This window comes from Acanthaster planci, linkage group LG05 (assembly GCF_054643075.1).
Source record: "Acanthaster planci isolate LZ-2023a linkage group LG05, COTS_SCS, whole genome shotgun sequence".
NCBI lineage: Eukaryota > Metazoa > Echinodermata > Asteroidea > Valvatida > Acanthasteridae > Acanthaster > Acanthaster planci.
In genome coordinates, this window is record NC_141781.1 from 18018203 (window position 1) to 18046011 (window position 27809).

Below are 27809 nucleotides of genomic sequence, written 5' to 3' on the forward strand. Positions count from 1 at the left end.
CTTTTAACGTGTATGCAATGGGGGCCCAGATTTGAAACGCCTAGCTTGTGTTCGCCTCTAACTCAGACTAGTAATGTATTCCCATCCTCGTGCATGCAGTCTAGTCTGTGGAACTTTCCTGCTCCCCCAATTCTGTTCTCGCCACACCCCCATCTATTCCTATTGGCTCCCTGCCCACACATGGTTTCATCGCTTATCCATATTAGTTCTTGTCATTTGTTGTCGGGTCATAGTATCAGCCGAGAGACATTACACTATCAGACGCTCTGGCTACTTTCTACATCATAGGCATTTCCACTTTGTCGTCGACCCTAAACCTGCTACTGTTGCTATTTCTTCATATGTTTCATCCCTCCATGGCTCTGTCGCCAGTGTCAACAAGCAGACCCACTGCATAAAAGGTAAGAAACTGGGGGTATTTCAGCTTCGTATACAGCACATTCCCTGAAAAATATCAGTGTGTATGGCGAATCATTCTACTGGAGTGGCACAATTTCTCCCTTAACCCTCCTGTTTTAACCATCAAAAACAGTCAGAAATGCCTTCCAATTGATTTCCCCCAGTACACAGACACGTATGGGAAACTTGACTGATATGACAACTGTGTCAAGAATGCATCTTAGCATAGGAGGGTTAAAGTTTTCGGTTTTAGCATGGAGTAATTCCTAATCCCAGTCTTGATACGAATGCTGTTTTGGTAGATTACATTAATCCTGACCGTACAAATATCATGCGCAGTTCGCGCTTTCATTTTGGTAGCATTCCCCTTAAAGCCTTGCTAATTTCAAACTCCCTTAGAATAAGTTTCCCCCAAAAGCTAAAATTCAAATTCAGTTGGTACCGGTAGCTGTTTAATTAGTCTTGAAAATAAATTCTGTCAAGGCCCAATTTATGTCAAAATAAATGGCGTAAAATTCCATATGCGGACATCACTTAATATACCCTGTTCAAAACCCTATGAGACTGGTCTGAAAAATTGTAAGTATTTTCTATGAAAATGCATCAACAGTGTCACAGTTGGAAAAGACTTTTAAGACACGTTATCACTTTCTGATGCCTAACAAACTACTCCAAGGGAAAATTAATTTCGTCTGTAGATGGAACTCTTACCTAAATGGTAATAAAATACAGTACAACGAATTGAAGAGACTTGATATCAAATTCATCCACTTTCACTGTTTTATTCTAAACTCTCCGGCTCAATGCCAGCACTGTGAAATTTGTTCATTACAAAACTTTAACAGTTTCATAATGTTATCTGAGCTATGTGTCTCTCATTTCAAAGACCACCATTTTTGCAGAGAAAGGCCACCTTTTCTCCAAATGCAATGTGCACACAAATGCACTAAGTGTTTCAGAACATAACAAACCGCTCTTAAACTTGGAATTCATAATTTAACATTTTTCCCACTACTCTTAGCCAACAGCAGATGAAAGTTGCAGTCGAAGATTTGGAGCCTTCCTCTAGTCTTGAAGGCTGTGATGCAGAAGCTGTGAGAGGAACAAACTGACGTATAGAGATGCTTAACTTGAATCACAAGGTTGCTGGTTGCAAGGCTGCTAGCGACATCTTGGGTTCAGTCTCGTAATAACCAGAAATGGATGACTTGGCCTGACCAGCTGAGCACGCTACAAGAAAGAACAAATGAGGAAATGTTTTAAACGTATCCAATTGCAATCTCCAAGTGAAAGCTGAAGCTATTTGAAGTGAATGATTCTCTGCAAAACCCACATCAAGGTTCTGCCAGTTTCATTATCTAAATGAAGAAATTGAAAATGGAACTCCACTGCGAACTTGAAACGTACAGACTGAGTTCCTAGCTATTCCCAAAGCACATACCTTGCTAATTAACATTTGAAATGTTATACAGGATAAAAGCCCAGTATGTTTTTTTTGAAAGAACATTGCACTCCAAGTGTGGCAGCTCCTTTTAATGAGACCCCAAATCACCCATTTTTCGTCAAACAGCAACTGTATTCCTATCAATATCCTATTTATCATATCAATTTATTTATTAAGAGTCTCGATGAATTTCTGTCACTTTTGAAATTCCAAACAAGACAAGGCATCTGGATGTCTCTCTTAGTCCTTTTATAGCTTTTGGACGAAATATTCTCAGGCCTCTAGGACACTTTTTGTATTGGTTGAAATGGAATCTTTTCTGAGACTGAAATGAAAGAAGCTTGAGCCCAATCCAATTATTTGATAAGGGGAGTTTTGCCAGCTAAACTTTGAAATTAAATTGTCCGTCTCCAAGTTCTTCCCTTGTGAGTTGGTCGATTACTTCAAATTAAGAACTGCCAATCCTTTGAGAAAGTGCGCCGCTTGCCAAAAACTGCTCTCAATTTATATCTACAAGAGTAAAGCAGGAAAGTCTGAAATGATGTCACAGCTCTGTGCTTTCAGACAAGTTTTGGCAATCTTAAAGAGGGCAGTGACATGTGTTTGAAGCTTTAAACGACAAAATTATTCAGACTCTAGGCAGGTGGCACAATTTAAGAGCATCATTCCTTACCTTGTCATGTGACCTCTGATGGCCAATAAAACTCCCACAGGTGTTTCTGTGACGTGAAGAATGTGTATCTTTTCATTGCTGCATATAAAAAAGATGAAAAATATGAAACAATTCCAAAATTAGACATTAAAAACAAATGAAGCGTGTGGTTAAGGAGCTTTACCTTGTACAAATTTAGTGGATGAGACACCTGCATGTACTTTCATGTGTTTGATTTATTTAAAGGCCCCAAAAAATTCTACGGTAGGCTCACATGTGTGAAGGTTGAAAAAGCCCACTAGAAAAGCTAGTCTGAGCTCATTCACATTTCAAATCTTGTACCTTTTACAATCTCAGTTGTAATGAGATAGGGGAATTCAGCATTTTCCATCACCATAGGAAGGTAAATTTTTATCGCACATCTTTCCATACCAGGGGAAGGGCAAAGTTGAAGGAATCTCCAAAACTCTTAAGTCTAAGGGAATTATGTCATACAATCGAAAGCTGCCATGAATATAGGAAATGACAGGAAAACTGAGTTGGTAGTAACCCTAGACACAGTCTGGGTATTATTTTGATAAATAAGAGCATTTACAGTTTCAGATTTTTTTCATCGCTCGACTTGGTGTAAAGACTGCAACAAGTCAACCACACTGATCAACAAAACCGCACACAAAGATTATTAATGAAGTACACAATTATTGAACACTGGCACAAGAACACATGTAGCTCTGGTCAAAGACACTTTTTAATGGAAGGTGCCAATGAAAATCTTAGAAATGTCCTACCGGGGTTGCTATGGGATTGACCAATCAGTGCCAAGGTATAAAAGACTGAAATTCACTTGAATAACTAAGTTGAAATGATTACCCTGTAAGGTAAATTTCAGCATCTGTGCTTTTATCACGATTTTATTACACTTCTTTTCGGTATATGAAGGCTGGATATTAATGATTTTTTTTTTTAATTTAAAAGGAATTTTCTGGTGGTTTGTGGTCATGTTGATATATGCATGCCCTAAAGTCTGCCGCAGAAGAAAACTGAGGAGTTCATTAACAAGGGGGTCCACCAAAATTATCCTGGTGTATATAAAAAACTCAGTAAAACCTTTCTGAAGTCATTTTGGCCGAGAACCTTCTTTCTGGTGTCGTAACTGAAATGGATTTATGAGATGGTTATTGAATGAATCTTTCAACCCACTTAACCACTTTCCAGCCAGGTGGAATTTGCATCTGCAGGTGAGTTCCCAGGAATGCAAGGGGGTTTTTCAAGATTTTCCATTTTCAAAATTCTTCAAAAATTCGTAACTTCATTTACGAATGACTGTCTGGTGGCTACTCTAACCTGGCAGGCAACCTCCACTGATGCCCGAGTATTTCAGCCAGGCCAGCCACCTAGTAAAGAGAGCCCAGATTGTGCGGTGTTGCATAATTTCCTTTGTTCCCGTTATTAGCCTTGTGCTTTGCTGAATGCCAGTGGCGTCTTTTCAAATGTGGCCAGAATAGCGTGCAGCAGGACTGTATTACTCATCGCTGGAGCGCTTTTGTCCCCATTGATAATGCACTGGCACTGAATGCCACAAACAGTGGTACACATGTATACTGTTTGAAAACAATGATGGATTACCTCTGCTAATGCCAATTTAAAAATGATGGCAAATCCCTGCAGCTTGGTCTTTTGTTCCGAGTATGGTCTTTTAAAGCCCAGCTCTTTTGTCCAATTTCGGTTACCCTGGCTACGCATACAAACCCAAGGTGCCTGGTTCCGGAAACCCTGGAGGCAAGTGGTTAACAAGAAAAAACATGCAAGAAAATTACAGATGTTGTTTTCGGAAAGGTACGCTTATAAAAACTGATGCTACATATTCATATACCTTTCCTTTCTGACTTGGAATTTGTTTGGTAACCTCTGCAAGCACAGCTCTCTCCATGGCAACAGAGGATGTCCGTGTCTACCACACGGTTTACCTGCAAAGATGCACACACAAAACATCAACTGGATTCCAGGATTAGACAGAATAATTGTCTTCAGTTGACTGTCTCGTTTTGAGGAACCTTGTTCACCTACCATGCCTACAATGTATCTTGGTGGTTTTACACTAAACCACTGGACCACTTAGAGAATGGTTTTGACCACAACCTGACTGCTTGAATGTCCTTTCTATGTGTGTACGGATGATACTTTGTTGAGATTCCATCAATAAATGTAACAATGACATTTGTAGGTAAGACTGCTTTGTGCGCTACGCATGATCCATAGCACAACATGGCTGCCATCACAGAAGTTTTTGGCAACATTGCTCCAAATTTGCTTCAAGATTTTGAGACAAGTAGAGATCCAAAGGTACAGAAAACAATTTTTAGGGTCTGGTAAAACCGTCAATATACATTGTGTTTAATTTTTAGCCTGGAAAAAAGTCTCAATCTCATTTTAAGGGACATTAGCAACGGGGGCTCTCCACACATAAAGCAATTGCATACCTGCCAACGATGGAAAGAAAGAAATCAGAACGGCCATCAAGCATGTAACGAGAGCACCTTGGTGTGAGCCCTGAACGGGTGGGGTCCAGCCGACTGCCTTGAGCCCCTGGTGGGGTCCAGGGGCAACGCCCCAGAAGCTCCCGGGTTTTAGCTATTCTAAGACCCCTGAAAGTAAAAGAAAGTAAGTGAAACATGAAGCAGACTTTGTCATTTTTCCCTGCACCTTCCACAACCACCCTGCAAAAAATTACTCTCCTGTGAGTAATTAAATTATTTTTCACATTCTCTATTTGTGCATTTAAGATTCATTTAGTAGGCCTAAAGTTTTATGGCTGCATGACAATTCTTTTGTTGCATTTAATGAAATTACAAATGTGAAATACAAGAAGACTGGAAAACAGCAATACAGTTGCCATGGTTGCACAAGGACCACATTTTGGGCGACAGCAAGCATGGATGTATGTTTTTCGGACACAGGATATCAGCTTATTGTGTTGGATGCGGCTCTTTCCTCTTGGTCAGTGTTTCAAGGTGACCAGTATGGTGTAATAATCACTCAGTCCCCCACTATTTGGATATCTTGCCAACAGTATCGACAAAACAGAAATTGCTCCCCCTTTGAGGATGCAGAAATGCGGGGGAGATTTCACTTTATTAGCTGATTTCTGGTTGCAACAGACGTATCACAGCGCTTAGTCAAAATTGGCCTACTCACGCTCACATCCATGACATCATGTCACGGTCGTTACATGCACACCCGCTAAGGAACTACCCATTTCCAAATTTACGTTACGCATTGGTTATGATAGGATCGTTCACAAATGGCAATATCTCTCATTTTCTTTTTCCATAATTACTGAACTATGCATACAAAAAAGATTTAGAAAAAAGTTGTATTAATTCACAGTGAACGACAAAATGTAGAATGAGGGATTTTTTTGTGGGGACGAACAGAAATAAAAAAAACCATCATTTCATTCAGTTTTGTCCGACGTGCAAACCTTGTTCCCATTCACACGAATTTGCCACACTATGAGGTTCAAAGAAACATGCACGCAGCCCACGGAGTCGAGGTTGGCGTCCATATTACTTGGCTGCGGTTTGAAATTACACACAAATCTACAGGTACAGTTGTGGCTGCGCCCATTTTCCATACACCCATGCGTAAATTGAAGCCACAGCCAAGTGATTGGGCACAACCAGTACGTACATGGGTATGTGTTGTGCGATGTAAGATGAGGACGAGTGAACTACATGTACTTAGACAATCCGCAGAAAATTGCAAGATTCTTTCAGATTTATTTTTCCTCCTGAAAAATCAGAATGTTCCGATTATTAAATTGGAACAATTGGCAGGTCTGCAAATGGCATCGTGTGGCTCACTTAGATTTTTCACTAGCAAGCCTTGCAGCCGTGTTTTGCATGGCCAGTTTTGTGAAATCATGGCCCATTTTTTTCAAGCACGGCCTGGCGGTGCAAATCAAGTTGTGCACTACTTAATTGGAGGCTTGTGTAACCTAGATCCCGAAAGATGTAAAACAAAATCTGAGCTAAAATTCAGTCTTTTTCCCACTCTTTCCCCCCAATCAACCAAGTCCAAAGTAGCAAATATGCTGCAGTAAAGTACATGATTGTAAGCTGTAGGTTCGGATGTTTGGTTCAAACGTATCAACGCCGGCAGGCAAGTTCCCTTACTACAAATAATGAACTACAGCATTTTATCTATCAACTTGTAACAAAATGAATACAGGGAGCCATACTTGTTCACCACTGAGCGCTCATCCATGTACATGTAATCAACCTCATTCCCATGGCGATTTTTACATACTTCAAGTTTGCACACAAATTTTGGACTCTAAACAAATTGCGCTCCCTGTTTTTCATTTTGCACATTCACTTTTCAAATCCTAGCTAAAACACTGGGCACACTACATGTATATGGAGGTAGTCTGGTACACATATATGAGCAACATTATGGGGCAATAATAGAGTAACTAGATCTCAATGAATCGCCTCTTTTTACATTAAGACGTGGTCGATGACAGTTGAGTCCGAGTGCCTTTCATAAGCCTTCGTTACCATTAATTTATCTCATCTAAAACATCTCATGGCCAAATTCAAAATCCCCAGAATTCACCTCCAAAACTGTGTAATACGTCCACTGTAGGATTCAATGGAAATCAGAGATTCCAGAGATGGTGTTAAAGTTTACTTACATTCGGGAAAATAAAAGAAATTTCCATTCCAAATTGTAACCTGTCCTACTGCTGAGTTTGAAATCCCAAGTTGCCATCTTCTTCTTCTTCTGCTATTCAAACTGAAAGCAAAAAGACAGGGAGAATGACAAACAGTCACGACACACCAGCTGAGCTGACCACTCAGAATTGAGCTTGAAGAGTAGGCACTCGTACACCAACAACTGTTTCCTGAGCAGTACAATGTTTGCCAGCTGTGATGACCTCGAGCTGAACACCTGACATTGTGCCTCACAGGAAACAGTCATCTGCATGTACAGTGTACGTCCCATTGAATCCTAAAGTGGGTGCATTAAACAGTTTCAGGACAAACTCGTACACTGACTAGTTTGTACTTTGACCAACTCCTACACTGACTAGCTTGTACTTTGACCAACTTGTACACTAACTAGCTTGTACTTTGACCAACTCGTACACTGACTAGCTTGTACTTTGACCAACTCGTACACTGACTAGCTTGTACTTTGACCAACTCGTACACTGACTATTTTGTACTCTGACCAACTTCTACACTGAATAGCTTGTGCTTTGACCAACTCCTACACTGACTAGCTTGTACTTTGACCAACTCGTACACTGACAAGCTTGTACTCTGACCAACTCGTACACTGACTAGCTTGTACTTTGACCAACTTGTACACTGACTAGCTTGTACTCTGACCAACTCCTACACTGACTAGTTTGTACTTTGACCAACTCCTACACTGACTACCTTGTACTCTGACCAACTCGTACACTGACTAGCTTGTACTCTGACCAACTCGTACACTGACTACCTTGTACTCTGACCAACTCGTACACTGACACGCTTGTACTTTGACCAACTTGTACACTGACTAGCTTGTACTCTGACCAACTCCTACACTGACTAGTTTGTACTTTGACCAACTCCTACACTGACTAGCTTGTACTTTGACCAACTCGTACACTGACTAGCTTGTACTTTGACCAACTCGTACACTGACTAGCTTGTACTTTGACCAACTCGTACACTGACTAGCTTGTACTTTGACCAACTCGTACACTGACTACCTTGTTCTCTGACCAATTCGTACACTGACTACCTTGTACTTTGACCAACTCCTACAATGACTAGCTTGTACTTTGACCAACTTATGCACTAACTAGCTTGTACTTTGACAAACTCGTACACTGACTAGCTTGTACTTTGACCAACTCCTACACTGACTAGCTTGTACTCTGACCAACTTGTACACTGACTAGCTTGTACTTTGACCAACTCCTACACTGACTAGCTTGTACTTTGACCAACTCGTACACTGACTAGTTTGTACTTTGACCAACTTGTATACTGACTAGCTTGTACTTTGACCAACTCCTACACTGACTAGCTTGTACTTTGACCAACTCCTACACTGACTAGCTTGTACTTTGACCAACTTGTACACTGACTAGCTTGTACTTTGACCAACTCGTACACTGACTAGCTTGTGCTTTGACCAACTCCTACACTGACTAGCTTGTACTCTTACCAACTCGTACACTGACTAGCTTGTACTTTGACCAATTTGTACACTGACTAGCTTGTACTTTGACCAACTCCTACACTGACTAGCTTGTACTTTGACCAACTCCTACATTGACTAGCTTGTACTCTGGCCAACTCCTACATTGACTAGCTTGTACTCTGACCAATTCCTACACTGACTAGCTTGTACTCTGGCCAACTCCTACATTGACTAGCTTGTACTTTGACCAACTCGTACACTGACTAGCTTGTACTCTGACCAACTCGTACACTGACTAGCTTGTACTTTGACCAACTCGTACACTGACTATTTTGTACTCTGACCAACTTCTACACTGACTAGCTTGTGCTTTGACCAACTCCTACACTGACTAGCTTGTACTTTGACCAACTCGTACACTGACAAGCTTGTACTTTGACCAACTCAAACAGTGACTAGCTTGTACTTTGACCAACTCGTATATGACTATTTTGTACTCTGACCAACTCCTACACTGACTAGTTTGTACTTTGACCAACTTGTATACTGACTATTTTGTAATTTGACCAACTCGTACACTGACGAGCTTGTACTCTGACCAACTCGTACACTGACTCTCTTGTACTCTGACCAACTCGTACACTGACTAGCTTGTACTTTGACCAACTCGTACACTGACTATTTTGTACTCTGACCAACTCCTTAACAGACTAGTTTAAACTTTGACCAACTCCTACACTGACTAGCTTGTACTTTGACCAACTCCTACACTGACTAGCTTGTACTTTGACTAACTCCTACTCTGACTAGTTTGTACTTTGACCAACTCGTACACTGACTAGTTTGTACTTTGACCAACTCGTACAATGACTAGCTTGTATTTTGACCAACTCGTACACTGACTAGCTTGTTCTCTGACCAACTCGTACACTGACTAGCTTGTACTTTGACCAAATCGTACACTGACTAGCTTGTACTTTGACCAACTCGTACACTGACTAGCTTGTACTTTGACCAACTCGTACACTGACTATTTTGTACTTTGACCAACTCGTACACTGACTACCTTGTAATTTGACACTGACTACCTTGTACTCTGACCAACTCGTACACTGACTACCTTGTACTTTGACCAACTCCTACAATGACTAGCTTGTACTTTGACCAACTCCTACACTGACTAGCTTGTACTTTGACCAACTTGTACACTGACTAGCTTATACTTTGACCAACTCGTACACTGACTAGCTTGTGCTTTGACCAACTCCTACACTGACTAGCTTGTACTCTTACCAACTCGTACACTGACTAGCTTGTACTTTGACCAATTTGTACACTGACTAGCTTGTACTTTGACCAACTCGTACACTGACTAGCTTGTACTTTGACCAACTCCTACATTGACTAGCTTGTACTCTGGCCAACTCCTACATTGACTAGCTTGTACTCTGACCAATTCCTACACTGACTAGCTTGTACTCTGGCCAACTCCTACATTGACTAGCTTGTACTTTGACCAACTCGTACACTGACTAGCTTCTACTCTGACCAACTCGTACACTGACTAGCTTGTACTCTGACCAACTCTTACACTGACTAGCTTGTACTCTGACCAACTCCTACACTGACTACCTTGTACTTTGACCAACTCGTACACTGACTAGCTTGTATTTTGACCAACTCGTACACTGACTAGCTTGTAATTTGACCAACTCATACACTGACTAGCTTGTACTCTGACCAACTCGTTTACTGACTCTCTTGTAATTTGACCAACTCATACACTGACTAGCTTGTACTCTGACCAACTCGTACACTGACTCTCTTGTACTCTGACCAACTCGTACACTGACTAGCTTGTACTTTGACCAACTCCTACACTGACTATTTTAAACTCTGACCAACTCCTACACTGACTAGTTTAAACTTTGACCAACTCCTACACTGACTAGTTTGTACTTGGACCAACTCCTACACTGACTAGCTTGTACTTTGACCAACTCCTACTCTGACTAGTTTGTACTTGGACCAACTCCTACACTGACTAGCTTGTACTTTGACCAACTCGTACACTGACTAGTTTGTACTTTGACCAACTCGTACAATGACTAGCTTGTATTTTGACCAACTCGTACACTGACTAGCTTGTTCTCTGACCAACTCCTACACTGACTAGCTTGTACTTTGACCAACTCGTACACTGACTAGTTTGTACTTTGACCAACTCGTACAATGACTAGCTTGTATTTTGACCAACTCGTACACTGACTAGCTTGTTCTCTGACCAACTTGTACACTGACTAGCTTGTACTTTGACCAACTTGTACACTGACTAGCTTATACTTTGACCAACTCGTACACTGACTAGCTTGTGCTTTGACCAACTTGTACACTGACTAGCTTATACTTTGACCAACTCGTACACTGACTAGCTTGTGCTTTGACCAACTCCTACACTGACTAGCTTGTACTCTTACCAACACGTACACTGACTAACTTGTACTTTGACCAATTTGTACACTGACTAGCTTGTACTTTGACCAACTCCTACACTGACTAGCTTGTACTTTGACCAACTCCTACATTGACTAGCTTGTACTCTGGCCAACTCCTACATTGACTAGCTTGTACTCTGACCAATTCCTACACTGACTAGCTTGTACTCTGGCCAACTCCTACATTGACTAGCTTGTACTTTGACCAACTCGTACACTGACTAGCTTGTATTTTGACCAACTCGTACACTGACTAGCTTGTACTCTGACCAACTCGTACACTGACTAGCTTGTACTCTGACCAACTCGTACACTGACTACCTTGTACTTTGACCAACTCGTACACTGACTATCTTGTATTTTGACCAACTCCTACACTGACTAGCTTGTAACTTGACCAACTCGTACACTGACTAGCTTGTACTTTGACCAACTCGTACACTGACTATTTTGTACTTTGACCAACTCGTACACTGACTACCTTGTAATTTGACACTGACTACCTTGTACTCTGACCAACTCCTACACTGACTAGCTTGTACTTTGACCAACTCCTACACTGACTAGCTTGTAGTTTGACTAACTCCTACTCTGACTAGTTTGTACTTTGACCAACTCGTACACTGACTAGCTTGTACTTTGACCAATTTGTACACTGACTAGCTTGTACTTTGACCAACTCCTACACTGACTAGCTTGTACTTTGACCAACTCCTACATTGACTAGCTTGTACTCTGGCCAACTCCTACATTGACTAGCTTGTACTCTGACCAATTCCTACACTGACTAGCTTGTACTCTGGCCAACTCCTACATTGACTAGCTTGTACTTTGACCAACTCGTACACTGACTAGCTTGTACTCTGACCAACTCGTACACTGACTAGCTTGTACTTTGACCAACTCGTACACTGACTATTTTGTACTCTGACCAACTTCTACACTGACTAGCTTGTGCTTTGACCAACTCCTACACTGACTAGCTTGTACTTTGACCAACTCGTACACTGACAAGCTTGTACTTTGACCAACTCAAACAGTGACTAGCTTGTACTTTGACCAACTCGTATATGACTATTTTGTACTCTGACCAACTCCTACACTGACTAGTTTGTACTTTGACCAACTTGTATACTGACTATTTTGTAATTTGACCAACTCGTACACTGACCAGCTTGTACTCTGACCAACTCGTACACTGACTCTCTTGTACTCTGACCAACTCGTACACTGACTAGCTTGTACTTTGACCAACTCGTACACTGACTATTTTGTACTCTGACCAACTCCTTAACAGACTAGTTTAAACTTTGACCAACTCCTACACTGACTAGCTTGTACTTTGACCAACTCCTACACTGACTAGCTTGTAGTTTGACTAACTCCTACTCTGACTAGTTTGTACTTTGACCAACTCGTACACTGACTAGTTTGTACTTTGACCAACTCGTACAATGACTAGCTTGTATTTTGACCAACTCGTACACTGACTAGCTTGTTCTCTGACCAACTCGTACACTGACTAGCTTGTACTTTGACCAAATCGTACACTGACTAGCTTGTACTTTGACCAACTCGTACACTGACTAGCTTGTAATTTGACCAACTCATACACTGAGTAGCTTGTACTCTGACCAACTCGTACACTGACTAGCTTGTACTTTGACCAACTCGTACACTGACTATTTTGTACTCTGACCAACTTCTACACTGACTAGCTTGTGCTTTGACCAACTCCTACACTGACTAGCTTGTACTTTGACCAACTCGTACACTGACAAGCTTGTACTTTGACCAACTCAAACAGTGACTAGCTTGTACTTTGACCAACTCATATATGACTATTTTGTACTCTGACCAACTCCTACACTGACTAGTTTGTACTTTGACCAACTTGTATACTGACTATTTTGTAATTTGACCAACTCGTACACTGACCAGCTTGTACTCTGACCAACTCGTACACTGACTCTCTTGTACTTTGACCAACTCCTACACTGACTAGCTTGTACTTTGACCAACTCGTACACTGACTAGCTTGTATTTTGACCAACTCGTACACTGACTATTTTGTACTTTGACCAACTCGTACACTGACTACCTTGTAATTTGACACTGACTACCTTGTACTCTGACCAACTCGTACACTGACTACCTTGTACTTTGACCAACTCCTACAATGACTAGCTTGTACTTTGACCAACTCCTACACTGACTACCTTGTACTTTGACCAACTTGTACACTGACTAGCTTATACTTTGACCAACTCGTACACTGACTAGCTTGTGCTTTGACCAACTCCTACACTGACTAGCTTGTACTCTTACCAACTCGTACACTGACTAGCTTGTACTTTGACCAATTTGTACACTGACTAGCTTGTACTTTGACCAACTCCTACACTGACTAGCTTGTACTTTGACCAACTCCTACATTGACTAGCTTGTACTCTGGCCAACTCCTACATTGACTAGCTTGTACTCTGACCAATTCCTACACTGACTAGCTTGTACTCTGGCCAACTCCTACATTGACTAGCTTGTACTTTGACCAACTCGTACACTGACTAGCTTGTAGTCTGACCAACTCTTACACTGACTAGCTTGTACTCTGACCAACTCCTACACTGACTACCTTGTACTTTGACCAACTCGTACACTGACTAGCTTGTATTTTGACCAACTCGTACACTGACTAGCTTGTAATTTGACCAACTCATACACTGACTAGCTTGTACTCTGACCAACTCGTACACTGACTCTCTTGTACTCTGACCAACTCATACACTGACTAGCTTGTACTTTGACCAACTCGTACACTGACTATTTTGTACTCTGACCAACTCCTACACTGACTAGTTTAAACTTTGACCAACTCCTACACTGACTAGCTTGTACTTTGACCAACTCCTACACTGACTAGCTTGTACTTTGACTAACTCCTACTCTGACTAGTTTGTACTTGGACCAACTCCTACACTGACTAGCTTGTACTTTGACTAACTCGTACACTGACTAGTTTGTACCTTGACCAACTCGTACAATGACTAGCTTGTATTTTGACCAACTCGTACACTGACTAGCTTGTTCTCTGACCAACTCGTACACTGACTAGCTTGTACTTTGACCAAATCGTACACTGACTAGCTTGTACTTTGACCAACTCGTACACTGACTAGCTTGTATTTTGACCAACTCGTACACTGACTATTTTGTACTTTGACCAACTCGTACACTGACTACCTTGTAATTTGACACTGACTACCTTGTACTCTGACCAACTCGTACACTGACTACCTTGTACTTTGACCAACTCCTACAATGACTAGCTTGTACTTTGACCAACTCCTACACTGACTAGCTTGTACTTTGACCAACTTGTACACTGACTAGCTTATACTTTGACCAACTCGTACACTGACTAGCTTGTGCTTTGACCAACTCCTACACTGACTAGCTTGTACTCTTACCAACTCGTACACTGACTAGCTTGTACTTTGACCAATTTGTACACTGACTAGCTTGTACTTTGACCAACTCGTACACTGACTAGCTTGTACTTTGACCAACTCCTACATTGACTAGCTTGTACTCTGGCCAACTCCTACATTGACTAGCTTGTACTCTGACCAATTCCTACACTGACTAGCTTGTACTCTGGCCAACTCCTACATTGACTAGCTTGTACTTTGACCAACTCGTACACTGACTAGCTTGTAGTCTGACCAACTCTTACACTGACTAGCTTGTACTCTGACCAACTCCTACACTGACTAGTTTGTACTTTGACCAACTCGTATACTGACTAGTTTGTACTTTGACCAACTTGTATACTGACTAGCTTGTAATTTGACCAACTTGTACACTGACTAGCTTGTACTCTGACCAACTCGTACACTGACTCTCTTGTACTCTGACCAACTCCTACACTGACTAGCTTGTACTTTGACCAACTCGTACACTGACTATTTTGTACTCTGACCAACTCCTACACTGACTAGTTTAAACTTTGACCAACTCCTACGCTGACTAGCTTGTACTTTGACCAACTCCTACACTGACTAGCTTGTACTTTGACTAACTCCTACTCTGACTAGTTTGTACTTTGACCAACTCCTACACTGACTAGCTTGTACTTTGACCAACTCGTACACTGACTAGTTTGTACTTTGACCAACTCGTACACTGACTAGCTTGTATTTTGACCAACTCGTACACTGACTAGCTTGTTCTCTGACCAACTTGTACACTGACTACCTTGTACTTTGACCAACTCCTACAATGACTAGCTTGTACTTTGACCAACTCCTACACTGACTACCTTGTACTTTGACCAACTTGTACACTGACTAGCTTATACTTTGACCAACTCGTACACTGACTAGCTTGTGCTTTGACCAACTCCTACACTGACTAGCTTGTACTCTTACCAACTCGTACACTGACTAGCTTGTACTTTGACCAATTTGTACACTGACTAGCTTGTACTTTGACCAACTCCTACACTGACTAGCTTGTACTTTGACCAACTCCTACATTGACTAGCTTGTACTCTGGCCAACTCCTACATTGACTAGCTTGTACTCTGACCAATTCCTACACTGACTAGCTTGTACTCTGGCCAACTCCTACATTGACTAGCTTGTACTTTGACCAACTCGTACACTGACTAGCTTGTATTTTGACCAACTCGTACACTGACTAGCTTGTACTCTGACCAACTCGTACACTGACTAGCTTGTACTCTGACCAACTCCTACACTGACTACCTTGTACTTTGACCAACTCGTACACTGACTATCTTGTATTTTGACCAACTCCTACACTGACTAGCTTGTAATTTGACCAACTCGTACACTGACTAGCTTGTACTTTGACCAACTCGTACACTGACTACCTTGTACTCTGACCAACTCGTACACTGACTAGCTTGTACTTTGACCAACTCCTACACTGACTATTTTGTACTTTGACCAACTCCTACACTGACTAGCTTGTACTTTGACCAACTCGTATACTGCCTAGTTTGTACTTTGACCAACTTGTATACTGACTAGCTTGTACTTTGACCAATTCCTACACTGACTAGCTTGTACTCTGGCCAACTCCTACATTGACTAGCTTGTACTTTGACCAACTCGCACACTGACTAGCTTGTACTCTGACCAACTCGTACACTGACTAGCTTGTACTCTGACCAACTCGTACACTGACTAGCTTGTACTCTGACCAACTCCTACACTGACTACCTTGTACTTTGACCAACTCGTACACTGACTAGCTTGTATTTTGACCAACTCGTACATTGACTAGCTTGTAATTTGACCAACTCGTACACTGACTAGCTTGTACTTTGACCAACTCGTACACTGACTACCTTGTACTCTGACCAACTCGTACACTGACTAGCTTGTACTTTGACCAACTCCTACACTGACTATTTTGTACTTTGACCAACTCCTACACTGACTAGCTTGTACTTTGACCAACTCGTATACTGCCTAGTTTGTACTTTGACCAACTTGTATACTGACTAGCTTGTACTTTGACCAATTCCTACACTGACTAGCTTGTACTCTGGCCAACTCCTACATTGACTAGCTTGTATTTTGACCAACTCGCACACTGACTAGCTTGTACTCTGACCAACTCGTACACTGACTAGCTTGTACTCTGACCAACTCGTACACTGACTAGCTTGTACTCTGACCAACTCCTACACTGACTACCTTGTACTTTGACCAACTCGTACACTGACTAGCTTGTATTTTGACCAACTCGTACATTGACTAGCTTGTAATTTGACCAACTCGTACACTGACTAGCTTGTACTTTGACCAACTCGTACACTGACTACCTTGTACTCTAACCAACTCGTACACTGACTAGCTTGTACTTTGACCAACTCGTACACTGACTATTTTGTACTCTGACCAACTCCTACACTGACTAGTTTGTACTTTGACCAACTCCTACACTGACTAGCTTGTACTTTGACCAACTCGTATACTGACTAGTTTGTACTTTGACCAACTTGTATACTGACTAGCTTGTACTTTGACCAACTCCTACACTGACTAGCTTGTACTTTGACCAACTCCTACATTGACTAGCTTGTACTTTGACCAACTCGTACACTGACTAGTTTGTATTCTGGCCCACTTGTACACTGACTAGCTTGTACTTTGACCAACTCCTACACTGACTAGCTTGTACTTTGACCAACTCGTACACTGACTAGTTTGTACTCTGACCAACTCCTACACTGACTAGCTTGTACTCTGACCAACTTCTACACTGACTAGCTTGTATTCTGACCAACTCCTACACTGACTAGCTTGTACTCTGACCAACTCGTACACCGTAATCAAATGCAATGTGCGTGTGTAGTGCTGTACAGGTACAGTACAGGGAATACTGGATGTGAAGCTCGCCTAATGTGATGGGATGTACATGTATGTGGTTGTATGGCCGCCGTCGTTCACCTCAAGGCCTGGATTGGTGCGCAATTTTAAGCTTACTTTGGTAGTTTTTGCAGTTTAAAACAAGGAATTAAACACAGAAATATCTTCTTTAACCCTAACCCTACACAATACTACAATTTACTACTTGTAGTAAAATGTAGTACTGAGCGCTGTCGCTTGTCAGAGGACATGACCTTATTGTTCTCAGAAGCAATACAATAGATAAGACAATGTACCATGCTGTGGCACTATGAATGCATGGCTTTACTGTTCTCTGCACGAGTAACAATGGAAGTAACCTACATGTATCCAGAAGTAGTAATCTGTAGCGCTAGGTCCTTCAGGCTCAGACTATTACTAATTTTTTTTGTAGTACTGTGCAGTGTAAGCCAAACAATGTGCTTGGCGGTTAGGGTTAAGATAGAAACATACATTAGAATTTTCTAGATTTTTAAGAAATTTTACCAACTCGGGGAATGATACACATGTATGTGCTGGGCAGTCAGGCTTAAAATTACCCCAAGTGCCAGGCGGAGATTACCAGTATATGTACGAGAGCTGGACGGCCCCGCCCGGCGTACCTACAACCATGACAACCCGATCAAGATTTCAAATTAAAATTCACAAATACAGTTTAATCAAGGAACGCAAATACAAGACTGAGCAACTTATTTTATCGTGGTCAGGGGATGGTGCCTTGTCAATGATACATGTGGGGCCTACAATGTATGTTAAAGTTCAGCCATTAAAAAGCATCGATACACACGGCAGCACACATTCTACCACTGTACCAGGCTAGGGTACGGGTGGGTATCAACTTGAGGGAAAAATCCAACATTTATATAGGGAAAGGCAACGGCACACATCCTCATACGTACCCTCATACTCATGTGATGGTACAATTTGGCGTACGGTCGTAATGGTCATGAGTTGGTCAATTGGCCACGTTGTTGTGACTTTGAGCGCAATTGGTTCGTGTTGTAACGCTTGTACTTTCATGACTAGACGTGGGTAGGCCCTAGGCTTGTTTTTGAAAAGTGCTTGCAGGCCTAGTTGTACCTGAGAAAACCTCCGTTTTCGTTTTCCGGAGCAAAACTACCCCTTAATGAACTTCTACCTATATCGAACATCCGGGTTCTTGTGCATTTTGTAAAATTTAACCTATATTATTGTAAAAAAAAAATCTACCATCCGTACATGTACCTCTCCTCGCCCGACGCCCCCGACGATCACGCACATCTTCTCTTATTATGGGTACGTCATGTGACGTGACAGTACAGACGCAGCGTATTCGCGTAACGAACGTTTATGTTGCTTTGGATACCAGTCCCGATATTTCTGACTACTCTTGTTAAGATTATGTATACAGACGTCTGGGAAATCTGCGGTCAGGGAACCACACTAATCACACACAGGCTGGGTCGACCATGGTATAGGTACGGTACACCCAGCAAGAAATGAGACCGAGGGCCCCCCTACATGTCCAATCCCTATACACATTCCAGACTATCGTTACTTAACACATCCCCCCCAAGATGTCTGAAAGGAATTCCCCAGATTCCTGCGAGACAATGACCAACACAAAGCAGGGGGAGTTCTCTCCGTCTCATACCTTGCTGCATATGGACCATGGACACGGGGGGGGGGGGAAGGCAATGTCAGGGCGCGCGATACACGCTGCCATTTAAGCGTTGTCAAGCTAGCTGTTTACGCACGTTTAAAATGTTGAGAAATGTACTTCAGGGAGTGATAATATTTCACAGTTGTGAAGTTGTGGAACTAATAAAGTGTCCGTTTTCCATGTAATTCAGAGTTTATGTATTTCAATATCCATCTCATAAATCAATTTCAGTTACGACACCAGAAAGACCTGAAAAAATATTGAGCCAAAACACAAAAAGGGGACCACGTCGTAAACACTTTACAGTGTTTTCAGTCACCATCCAATCAGTCACCCAACTTGATCGTCGAACTAGACCTGTGCACACTTTTGAAATATTTTCTGCCCACACCGTACTTTTAGTATAAATCGTTGATTTCTACAGGGAGCTAACTATGGAGTTAGACCCCAATCTATTATCTCTCAAAATTCTTCCTTCTGGTAGTTTGAAAATAGGGAGACACTGAAATGGCTTCCTAAAAGCCAATGTCTCCCTAGCTCAATGCTGAAAAATGTACCACAAAATGTCTCCCAAATGCCCTATTTGTAAATATTCTGTAAACGATTTAATGCCTGATTACTATGCGGCTAAGCAATATCTGACAACCGACGATGCAATCACGCTTTTGTAATCAGGGCTCGGCCCTGAATATTTACTTTCGAAGGTACATCAAAGCTGCATTTCAAATTGTTCCGGTTCATCCAGAGGTTATTCTTTATATCGTTGAAATGGAATGGGCCATTTTGTAATGACACTGTCCTGGGGTTTCCGGTGAGTAGTTCAGCTCCCACGTACGGAGAGGATAGCGATCAACAAATTTACGATTCCATTTGGCACAGAAGTCCGTTCCAGACTGTATAAGCGCATGCTAAAGAACGTCCAATTCAAGGCTGAACATTTGCCGGGTCATGATATGGATAAGTTATTTCGTCTGTAACTTGACACTTTCAAATCAGTAACCTTGTTGGCGATGGACCAGCCAATAACGCTTTCAAATGTTCTCCAGCTTAAGGGTTTCTCCCAGAACTAAGGGCAATTCTGGTGGGATCATTGGAACCCATTGTCCATGAGGACATAGGATACACGCTTTTATGACAGTTTCTAATGGAATGATTTGGTCTGTGTCAAGCGCTGCCAATTAATGGATAGTCATTACTCTCCGTTGTTCACCTACACAATAATTCTTTTTGCAGCCAGCACTGTTTATGTATCTCTATTAGTTAGATTCCTGCATTTATAAGCTACGTAGCACGTCTGATCCTTTACTTATATTTTTTGTTCAAAAAGCTGTCAAAGGTGTACAGAGAGTTGCATAGAATGATGGATGAACTTAAACACTGTCTCTCAAAAGTAGCATATGTATTTCTTGACCTTTGCGGCCTTCCTGCATGTTGGCAGGCCTGTTGCCTGACCAGAGACCGGGGGGGGGGAGGTTCGTCAACCAAAAAGTGGAACTGTTGGCACTGTGAACACATATTTTTATACAAATGCCAATCATAGTGTGCTTTTAAAAAACAACATTGAAAAGTTGCATGTGTGTCGCGAACTAAAGGTTGCATGTAAGACTTGTATATTGTAGTTTTCAATTTGGAATAAACTTGATTTGATTTCAAACCCTTGGAAACGTGAAATGTGGATATTTGCCAGAACTTCCTGACGGTACATATGACTAGAGATTGATTCATTAATTAATATGCAGAGTCGTTGTCACCTTGAGCTTGTGAATCAACGTTTAAGCCGTGGCTCGTATGCCGAATTTACGGTATATTTAAACTATTCGGTACACACGTCCAAGTGTGTAAACGCCTTCAATCGTGGACTCCCTATTGTTCCTCTTTTGTTCATACTTCAACTTTTTCGGAAGACCTCCCATATGTTTTGTACACGTTTTCCAACCGTGGACTCTTCGGCAACCGTGGACCCTCTTGTCCCCTATTGTTGTAGGTCCACGATTGAAGGCGTTTACACACTCACATACACACACCCAGACTACCAACAAGCGGAACTCAGAAGTGAGCCGGGGAGGGGGTTCGTTCGAGTCCCTCGAACCCCTCCCCAGTCTACAGGCTGGTTGGGGAACTGAGCATCTATAAAAACACTCAAATCGAGTGTTTTTGAGAACGTTCGTCCTAACGATGACACTGGTGGCTTAACTATTTTCTGGTGGTTCAAGCGCTCTCAAGGCAAAAATGTTTTCAAAAACATTCCACCATAAGTTGCGAATGCATACTGTCTTTTTAAAGTTCTGGCAAGCTATTTAGTAAAGCGACCGGCAGGACATTCGGGTTAACTGTTATCTCTATCGCTTTTAATTGTGTCGTTTTTCGTTCGGGAAAAACGGAAACGGTTCTTTCTGAGTTAGGTCATAGAGCTACGTTATTAGGTCGATATGCAAACATGTCAGGTCAGAAAGAGAAAAAAATGTTGCAGAAAACCGTCAGCAAATCTAAAAACTTCCACGCCTTTCTCCACCACAGTACACTTTTGAAGATTTCAGGAAAACTTCAAATTCTTTGTTTCGAGCCTTCAAAAATCGTATCAAAACGAAAACAAACTACCGCTTACGAACAGAGCTTTTCACAAAATCACTAGACCACTGGGGTACCATTTCTCAATTTTATTTTCACAAAATGGTTTAGGAAAAGGCCTTATCTTACCATGAAAATATTTTTGGCAGGTATTTTATTTCCAAATTTTATTTTTAGTGCTCCGTAAAAAGACTTTTTCCTGTGCGCACGAGATTAAGGGGGAAAAATCCCACTTACATTAGAAACTAATAGCAAAACATTAACACTGAAAAGTGAGAGAGAAAGAGAGAACACCTGAGAGACACTTATCAAAATCACACCCCTTTACATTTTCAATGGCCCTTGCCGCTAAGATTATTTGTGCGCATGCGTGCATAATTATGAAAAGATATATTGTAATGTATTAGATAAAAATAGCCAAAAGGTGACTGTCTGGTGGCCCCATGGTCATAAATGCTCGCTGTATAACTGAACTTCCTGCTGCTTTTTGTACTTGTGTATTGATGTGCAACTAAGCGGAACTCATTATCTCCAGGCCCTCGTGTGAGCCTTGTTAGGGCGTACGCTTGCTTTTAGTTGTCTACCCGGAAATGAATTTGAAATCTGGTTGTGTGTTGACTAACTTCAAACTTACTCGCGAAGGCATCACAACTTATCCAGGATGACAAGGTTAGTAAAACAGCATTTTACATGTTAAAACCGCTTGTATCTTTACCTGCCCTGAAAGTCACAATTTCATGATAATAACATTTTTAAAACTCGTCTTGTAGGTAAATTTTAGGCTCAAGGCGATTATCGGAGGGATCCATATAATTTTGTGACTTTTTCAGCTAACACTAAATAGACAATTTTGCTTGTGAGCATTTCAGTTCAGGAAAACGCCATTTTAATATTTACTCGATCAGTGACAAAAAACTACTGAGGCGTCCCGTTTAGGACTGTGAGGAATTATCTCATCACTACGGAAGGCTAGCGGTAATAATAATTTCACTGGTCAAGCACTCAAGATGTATATGTATTCATATTTATTTTATAACGCCTCACCTGAAAATTCAACATAATGGCATAACAAATTTAATTTCGTTTGTGTACACTTCCTTTTCAATCGAACCAACATTTGTGCGTTAAATGAAATATGCATAACGATTAGTACGGGGTCTCTGGGAATAAATACTGTAATTTGGTTGTCTGGAGTGCAATGTTAAAATAGTAAACATGACAAATAGCATGTCACATTCCCCCAGATGGTACAACGGCTTTTGAAAATATTTGCGTACGAAATGCGTTTCACGTTCATTAAAAGTAATTCGAATTGTTAAACTATTTCAAATTAGGAGAAGTCCGGTTTGGTGGTTGCTAACGCATGGTTTGCGTATTTCGAGTACACACGCAACAGAACCCTTGGCCTTTGCTGTAAATACTCAAATTCTGCATGTTTTTAGTTACTACAAGTTCGCCATCGAACATTAAGTAACAACTTATAAATGAATTTTTTTAAAATTCAATCTTTTCAATTATAACTGTTGAATTGATTGAATGGAATGAGTTAAAACTTTATATGAAAAATATTTTACATTTGGAAACAGAGGCACGTAGCATGTGGCTTCCAGGATAACTTGAAAACAATTGTTGAATAAATATTTTTTACAACTTGAATTCGTAGTTCGTCAAGACTAATAAATTGCAATGTTCAAACTGTTCATCTATAACAAATATCAAAGTGTTGTTGGCAACTAGTGTTCTTGACAACCAAGATACACAAGTACATTTAAGTCTCTTCATACCTGTAGATCTGCACTGAGAAGTAGGCTTTTGTAGTACCTCTTGCAATTTGCAATTGCCGTTAATGGACAGAATAATCGAACTTAGTCCCAAAGCTGGAGACCCTGGCAACTTACAACTAAAAGATGTATCAACGCAACTCATCCAAAGGGAATCACATTTTTCATAATATCCAACGACTCTGAGCACCCTGGGACCCCCTTAACATTTTGGTCCTGATAAATCCTATTATCCAAAACGAAAAACATTAGCGCTTCACACGCACACACAGTTAACTTCATTCTTTAAAGGTAAAGGTTTCCGAATGGCTTTATGACACCATTTCCTTTAATCTTATTCTTATTTAGCCTTTCTTAATCTGTGTAGCAGAAGTATGTTAATCTAAGAAAAAAAGGATCTTCATCACGGCATTTTCTTTTTAACAAATGAAATGTAATATCTGAATGGGATATCATTGATAAGTGGTTATTTTCTTGAAAACTTTGTTTAATTTCTGATTGTTTTACCAGAACACGTTCACAGTCGCATTTGGTGTTGGTACTGAGAGCTCTTCTACTGGTTGCCTTCTTCAGCAACTCGTTGGATGCAGCCAAACTTGAACAGAATGGTAGCTGCATGTTTTCTTGTCCATCAAGGGGTAAGAACAAAGCTTCAGGTGCTCGTTTTCTGGCAAGTTTTAACATTTTGTTTTGTATCGTACGTTCAAGGTAGGGTATGTATATATATTTTCTACGCCAGAAGTAATTTTCATTTCCCATACAATAGAAAATTAATATATGAAAAATAAAACATAATATAAATAAAATTAAAAAGGTCTGAATTAGGACGCATGTAAATAAACCAGTGTTATGAGCAGGGTGTTTACTTGAGTCTCCTCCTTAGAATGTCGCATTTAATCTTTGTAAATTATCATTCACTATTCCCTTTTGCACAAATCTGAACAAAATACAAACACTTTATGACTATAGCACAACGCTATTCGCGACAATTTGGTTACTGGGATCCTTTGACAGTTTTAATGGCACGCTGGTGGGACACTTCTCAGACACACGTCATAACTTATAGTTTCCGATCGGATTTTTATTTCCTGTTGACAACTTTACGGTTCCAATTGATTAGATGTAAGGTTCCAGCGACTCCAGTCGGTTAGGCGTGGCTGATTATCAGGGATTCTACACATAGTTCCCCCATCACTAAAGGCAACTTGGTTTATGCGGTTCCCGATGGCTTATTACTCCGAGATGCGCCCAAGAAAATAAATTAATAAAAATAAATAAATTAAAAAAAATAAAATAACCAATAATAATCCCATCTATATCCTTCAATAAATGAGACCCATGGGTACCCCAGACGCGTCCAATCGCTATACACACACTAGACTATTGTTACCTTGTCAATATTTCCGCGTCAATTTTTACGTTTATGTGGATGAAGCTTGTAATCTCTAACCACACTCAATTAAGTTTCTGGAGAAATTTGCTGCCACAAGGGGTATCTTCCAGGCCATGCCGTGGCGAGAACGCACGCGAGGAAACTAAAATTTTCCTTGCTAACATGCCTGAATGAATTATCGTTGTGCTGAAGTTGCCTTTCATGGAGTTGCCATGATTGGAATTAATTCATGCTTTAAACTGTGACGGTATCTGGTGTCTTGCAGTCTGCTTTCATTTTATCATTTACTGTGTTTCTTGATATAAGAAGATTCTCCAACACAAAAGCAACAAGTTCTGACATTTCTTTTGTTTGTCAAAAGGATGACTAAAGCTTCCTGCTTGTTGTTTGGTGTCAGCTATTTTGTGTGAAGGGCTGCGCTAGAGAGGGTACCCGCTCGTATCATTCTCGCATTTTGACCAAAATGAGTTTCTGCATGATCTGCGCTATTTCTCTGGTGCATACCACCAAGCATTGCTTCAAATTCTTCATTCTACGTGTCAGACGAGGCTGGCAACAATCTGCCACCTCTCTCCAAGACGTGTATGATTGAAAGGTGTCAGAATAAAACGGTGTCTTTCGAAATGCCAGAAAGGCGATGAGTACAGGATGTGTAGAGCAATTACTTCGGTAGATTAATGAGGAAGTGTTAGGCGGTGGACTTCCATTCCACTTATAAGAAATTAAGTCCTGGTCCTAGACTTCTCATTTCCTTACATTCGAAATAGATGCCGAGGTTGTCAGCAACACGCAGACAGGTCTACCAGCCTATAGGATACTTAACAAAATTGATGGTCACATCTACATTGGATCTAATGAAACCCTCACGAGGCTGTCTATCAAAAATAACCAAGTTACTACAAATCAGGTAAGTACATGTAATCTAGCTTGATATCTTATAGCAAGAGTTCTATGTTAAAATTGATCATTGTTGTCCATTTGAAAAACAGATCCAACTAGCAAAAGCTATTCAAAATGTATTCAATATCACTTAAAAGTTAGGACAATCAAAAAGCCATAAACATGATGTTCTGATGTAAGCATCTGCATGTATGTAATACATATTATAGATGTGTATTTGTATCATAAACATCGCCTCCTCTATACATGATGTCAGCCCCCCCCCAAACACATACTCACACACACAATACCCAATTCCCAACACAAGTTTCCGAAATATTGCTAAGTTATACAGGCTCTTTACGGGGTACATTACCTCGACAGTTACTGATTTCAATCATTTGATTAAATTGCCATGGTTTGCAGAAAGATACCTCACTTCTGTTTGAAGACAGGTCCCATGCACAATATTCTCCGTGCGAATCAGGGTTCGTCATCCGTTCCTGAAGGCCCAGATGTGTTCAAAAAAAGCTATCCAACATCACAACGATTTTGGTTGTTGGACTTCTCCTTTTTAAAAATTATTTTCTTCACCTGAAAAGTCTAGAATTTAGCCAGAAGAACAAGAGCCCTGTCTACGGAGCTCTGTAAGTGCCATTCCACTTGTTGATGATACATGATACATGATACAGGCAAGATGTTGACAACCTGAGCTAAGGTAGAGGATTTGCGGATACACCATGTGGAAAATATCTCTTTTGAGTATGTGTGGTCCTGAAAAGAACCTGTTACCGGATCCGGAACCCTCCTAACGGTTGTTTTCAGAACCACACACACTCAAAAGAGATCCGCAACTCTCTACCTTATCGTATTCCACCGCGCAAAAACCTTCAAGAGCTACCTGAATTCAGGTAGCTCTTGATCTCGTCGTAACTTAGTTCAGGTTCAGCTGAACCTGAACTAAGTTACGACGAGATCACGACATCGTAACAGTTGGATGACAACATCTTGAGTTAATATATCACGGGATGAAGATATCATAAAAACGCCGGATGGAAGAAACTGGTGCTCAGATCTCCGTACCTCATCACGTATGCATCGAGACAATTCCCATTTAAAGGTACTTACCTGCAATAATTTAATTAGAATTATAAGAGGTGAGGGAGGAGAGACTCACCGCGTAGATTGCCCCTTTGGATGCAGTCTGATCCACCTTCTGAAGTAATGGTATCGTCTTCCAGTCGCATTCGAAGTTAAGTAAGTGCCCGGGTACAGAACCAATGGATGGATTTCACCGTAGCCCCGTCTGCGCATATCCTCATCAAAACCCAAGGCTCTCTGTGTTGAACTTCGTCGTGCGCGCCCGCGGAGTCCACACAGTACATGCAGTATACGGTTCGTAAGTGTGATACCACTTCAGTTTAAACCACGCCCACTGCACAAGATACACGACCATCGCAGGTATGTTAGTTCACAGTAAATTGCCATTGTTTTTTCCTTTGATTTCACGCGTCAAGTCATTCTGAAAGGCTCTTCACCAAAAAATTGCAGCCTGAAAAGTCTGAATTTAACACACCTGTATGTATTTTGTGTCTTGACTCCTTACTTTCAATCGTCTGATCGTATTAAAAATTGAAGCTGACACATACAGCCTCGTTTTCAAACGCAGGAGTGCGCAGATTGACGCTAAAAGCGTCGTATTGGGATCCCTCTATAAGCCTTTTGCGAGTTAATTTTGAATAAAATCTTGTGCACTGAGTTATCTGACTGCACATAAGCATAACGATTTGAATTCCCAGACTAAGGACACTGTTACTATACCTTGTGATTCGGTGCAAGCTTTGGTTCCTGTGTGCCCTGCTTATCTACTGAGAACAGTGCATTGTTGCAAGGCGTCTCTTATGTAACT

At 41.0% G+C, this 27809-nt stretch overlaps 2 protein-coding genes and 1 long non-coding RNA gene across 17 annotated transcripts in view; 2 read left to right on the forward strand and 1 right to left on the reverse strand.

The window, feature by feature from the left end:
* The first annotated feature begins 63 nt into the window (after window positions 1–63).
* On the forward strand, window positions 64–2260 carry LOC147799146 (uncharacterized). Its single transcript, XR_015425252.1, has 2 exons — window positions 64–401; window positions 1421–2260. It is a non-coding gene; the product is annotated as an uncharacterized LOC147799146 (long non-coding RNA).
* LOC147799147 (uncharacterized) lies at window positions 1166–27229 on the reverse strand. Of its 15 annotated transcripts, XR_015425248.1 has the most exons (7): window positions 18537–18849; window positions 7192–7292; window positions 4976–5140; window positions 4369–4462; window positions 4122–4268; window positions 2517–2594; window positions 1166–1629 (listed from the first exon to the last, which is right to left on the reverse strand). XR_015425248.1 is itself a non-coding variant. In XM_087136926.1 (6 exons), exons 3-6 carry the CDS (start codon window positions 5010–5012, stop codon window positions 1578–1580), a joined length of 261 nt encoding a protein of 86 aa, XP_086993052.1. In that variant the 5' UTR covers window positions 5013–5140; window positions 7192–7292; window positions 18537–18849; the 3' UTR covers window positions 1166–1577. The 15 variants fall into 15 exon arrangements, 5 of the variants coding, with proteins under 5 accessions (XP_086993052.1, XP_086993051.1, XP_086993054.1 ...); XR_015425243.1 differs by lacking the exons at window positions 7192–7292; window positions 18537–18849 and adding an exon at window positions 27078–27229; XR_015425247.1 differs by lacking the exons at window positions 4122–4268; window positions 18537–18849 and adding an exon at window positions 27078–27216.
* LOC110990146 (uncharacterized) overlaps window positions 22413–27809 on the forward strand; it is a 52275-nt gene continuing 46878 nt past the window's right edge. The window contains exons 1-3 of the mRNA XM_087136924.1: window positions 22413–22516; window positions 24139–24266; window positions 25789–25928. Of these exons, the coding sequence (XP_086993050.1) occupies window positions 22509–22516; window positions 24139–24266; window positions 25789–25928 (276 nt within the window). The 5' untranslated portion in view covers window positions 22413–22508. The remainder of the gene's footprint in view (window positions 22517–24138; window positions 24267–25788; window positions 25929–27809) is intronic.

Bases quoted from the DNA above. Each gene is read 5' to 3' on its own strand.
- LOC147799147 (XM_087136925.1), bottom strand. From the start codon at position 27,214: ATGCGCAGACGGGGCTACGGTGAAATCCATCCATTGGTTCTGTACCCG. The intron at 4,463-7,191 runs GTAAGTAAACTT...GCATCTTTGCAG, and splicing joins TTTCTTTTATTTTCCCGAAT to GTAAACCGTGTGGTAGACAC. The intron at 2,595-4,368 runs GTATATGAATAT...TTTTATATGCAG, and splicing joins TTCCAAGTCAGAAAGGAAAG to CAATGAAAAGATACACATTC.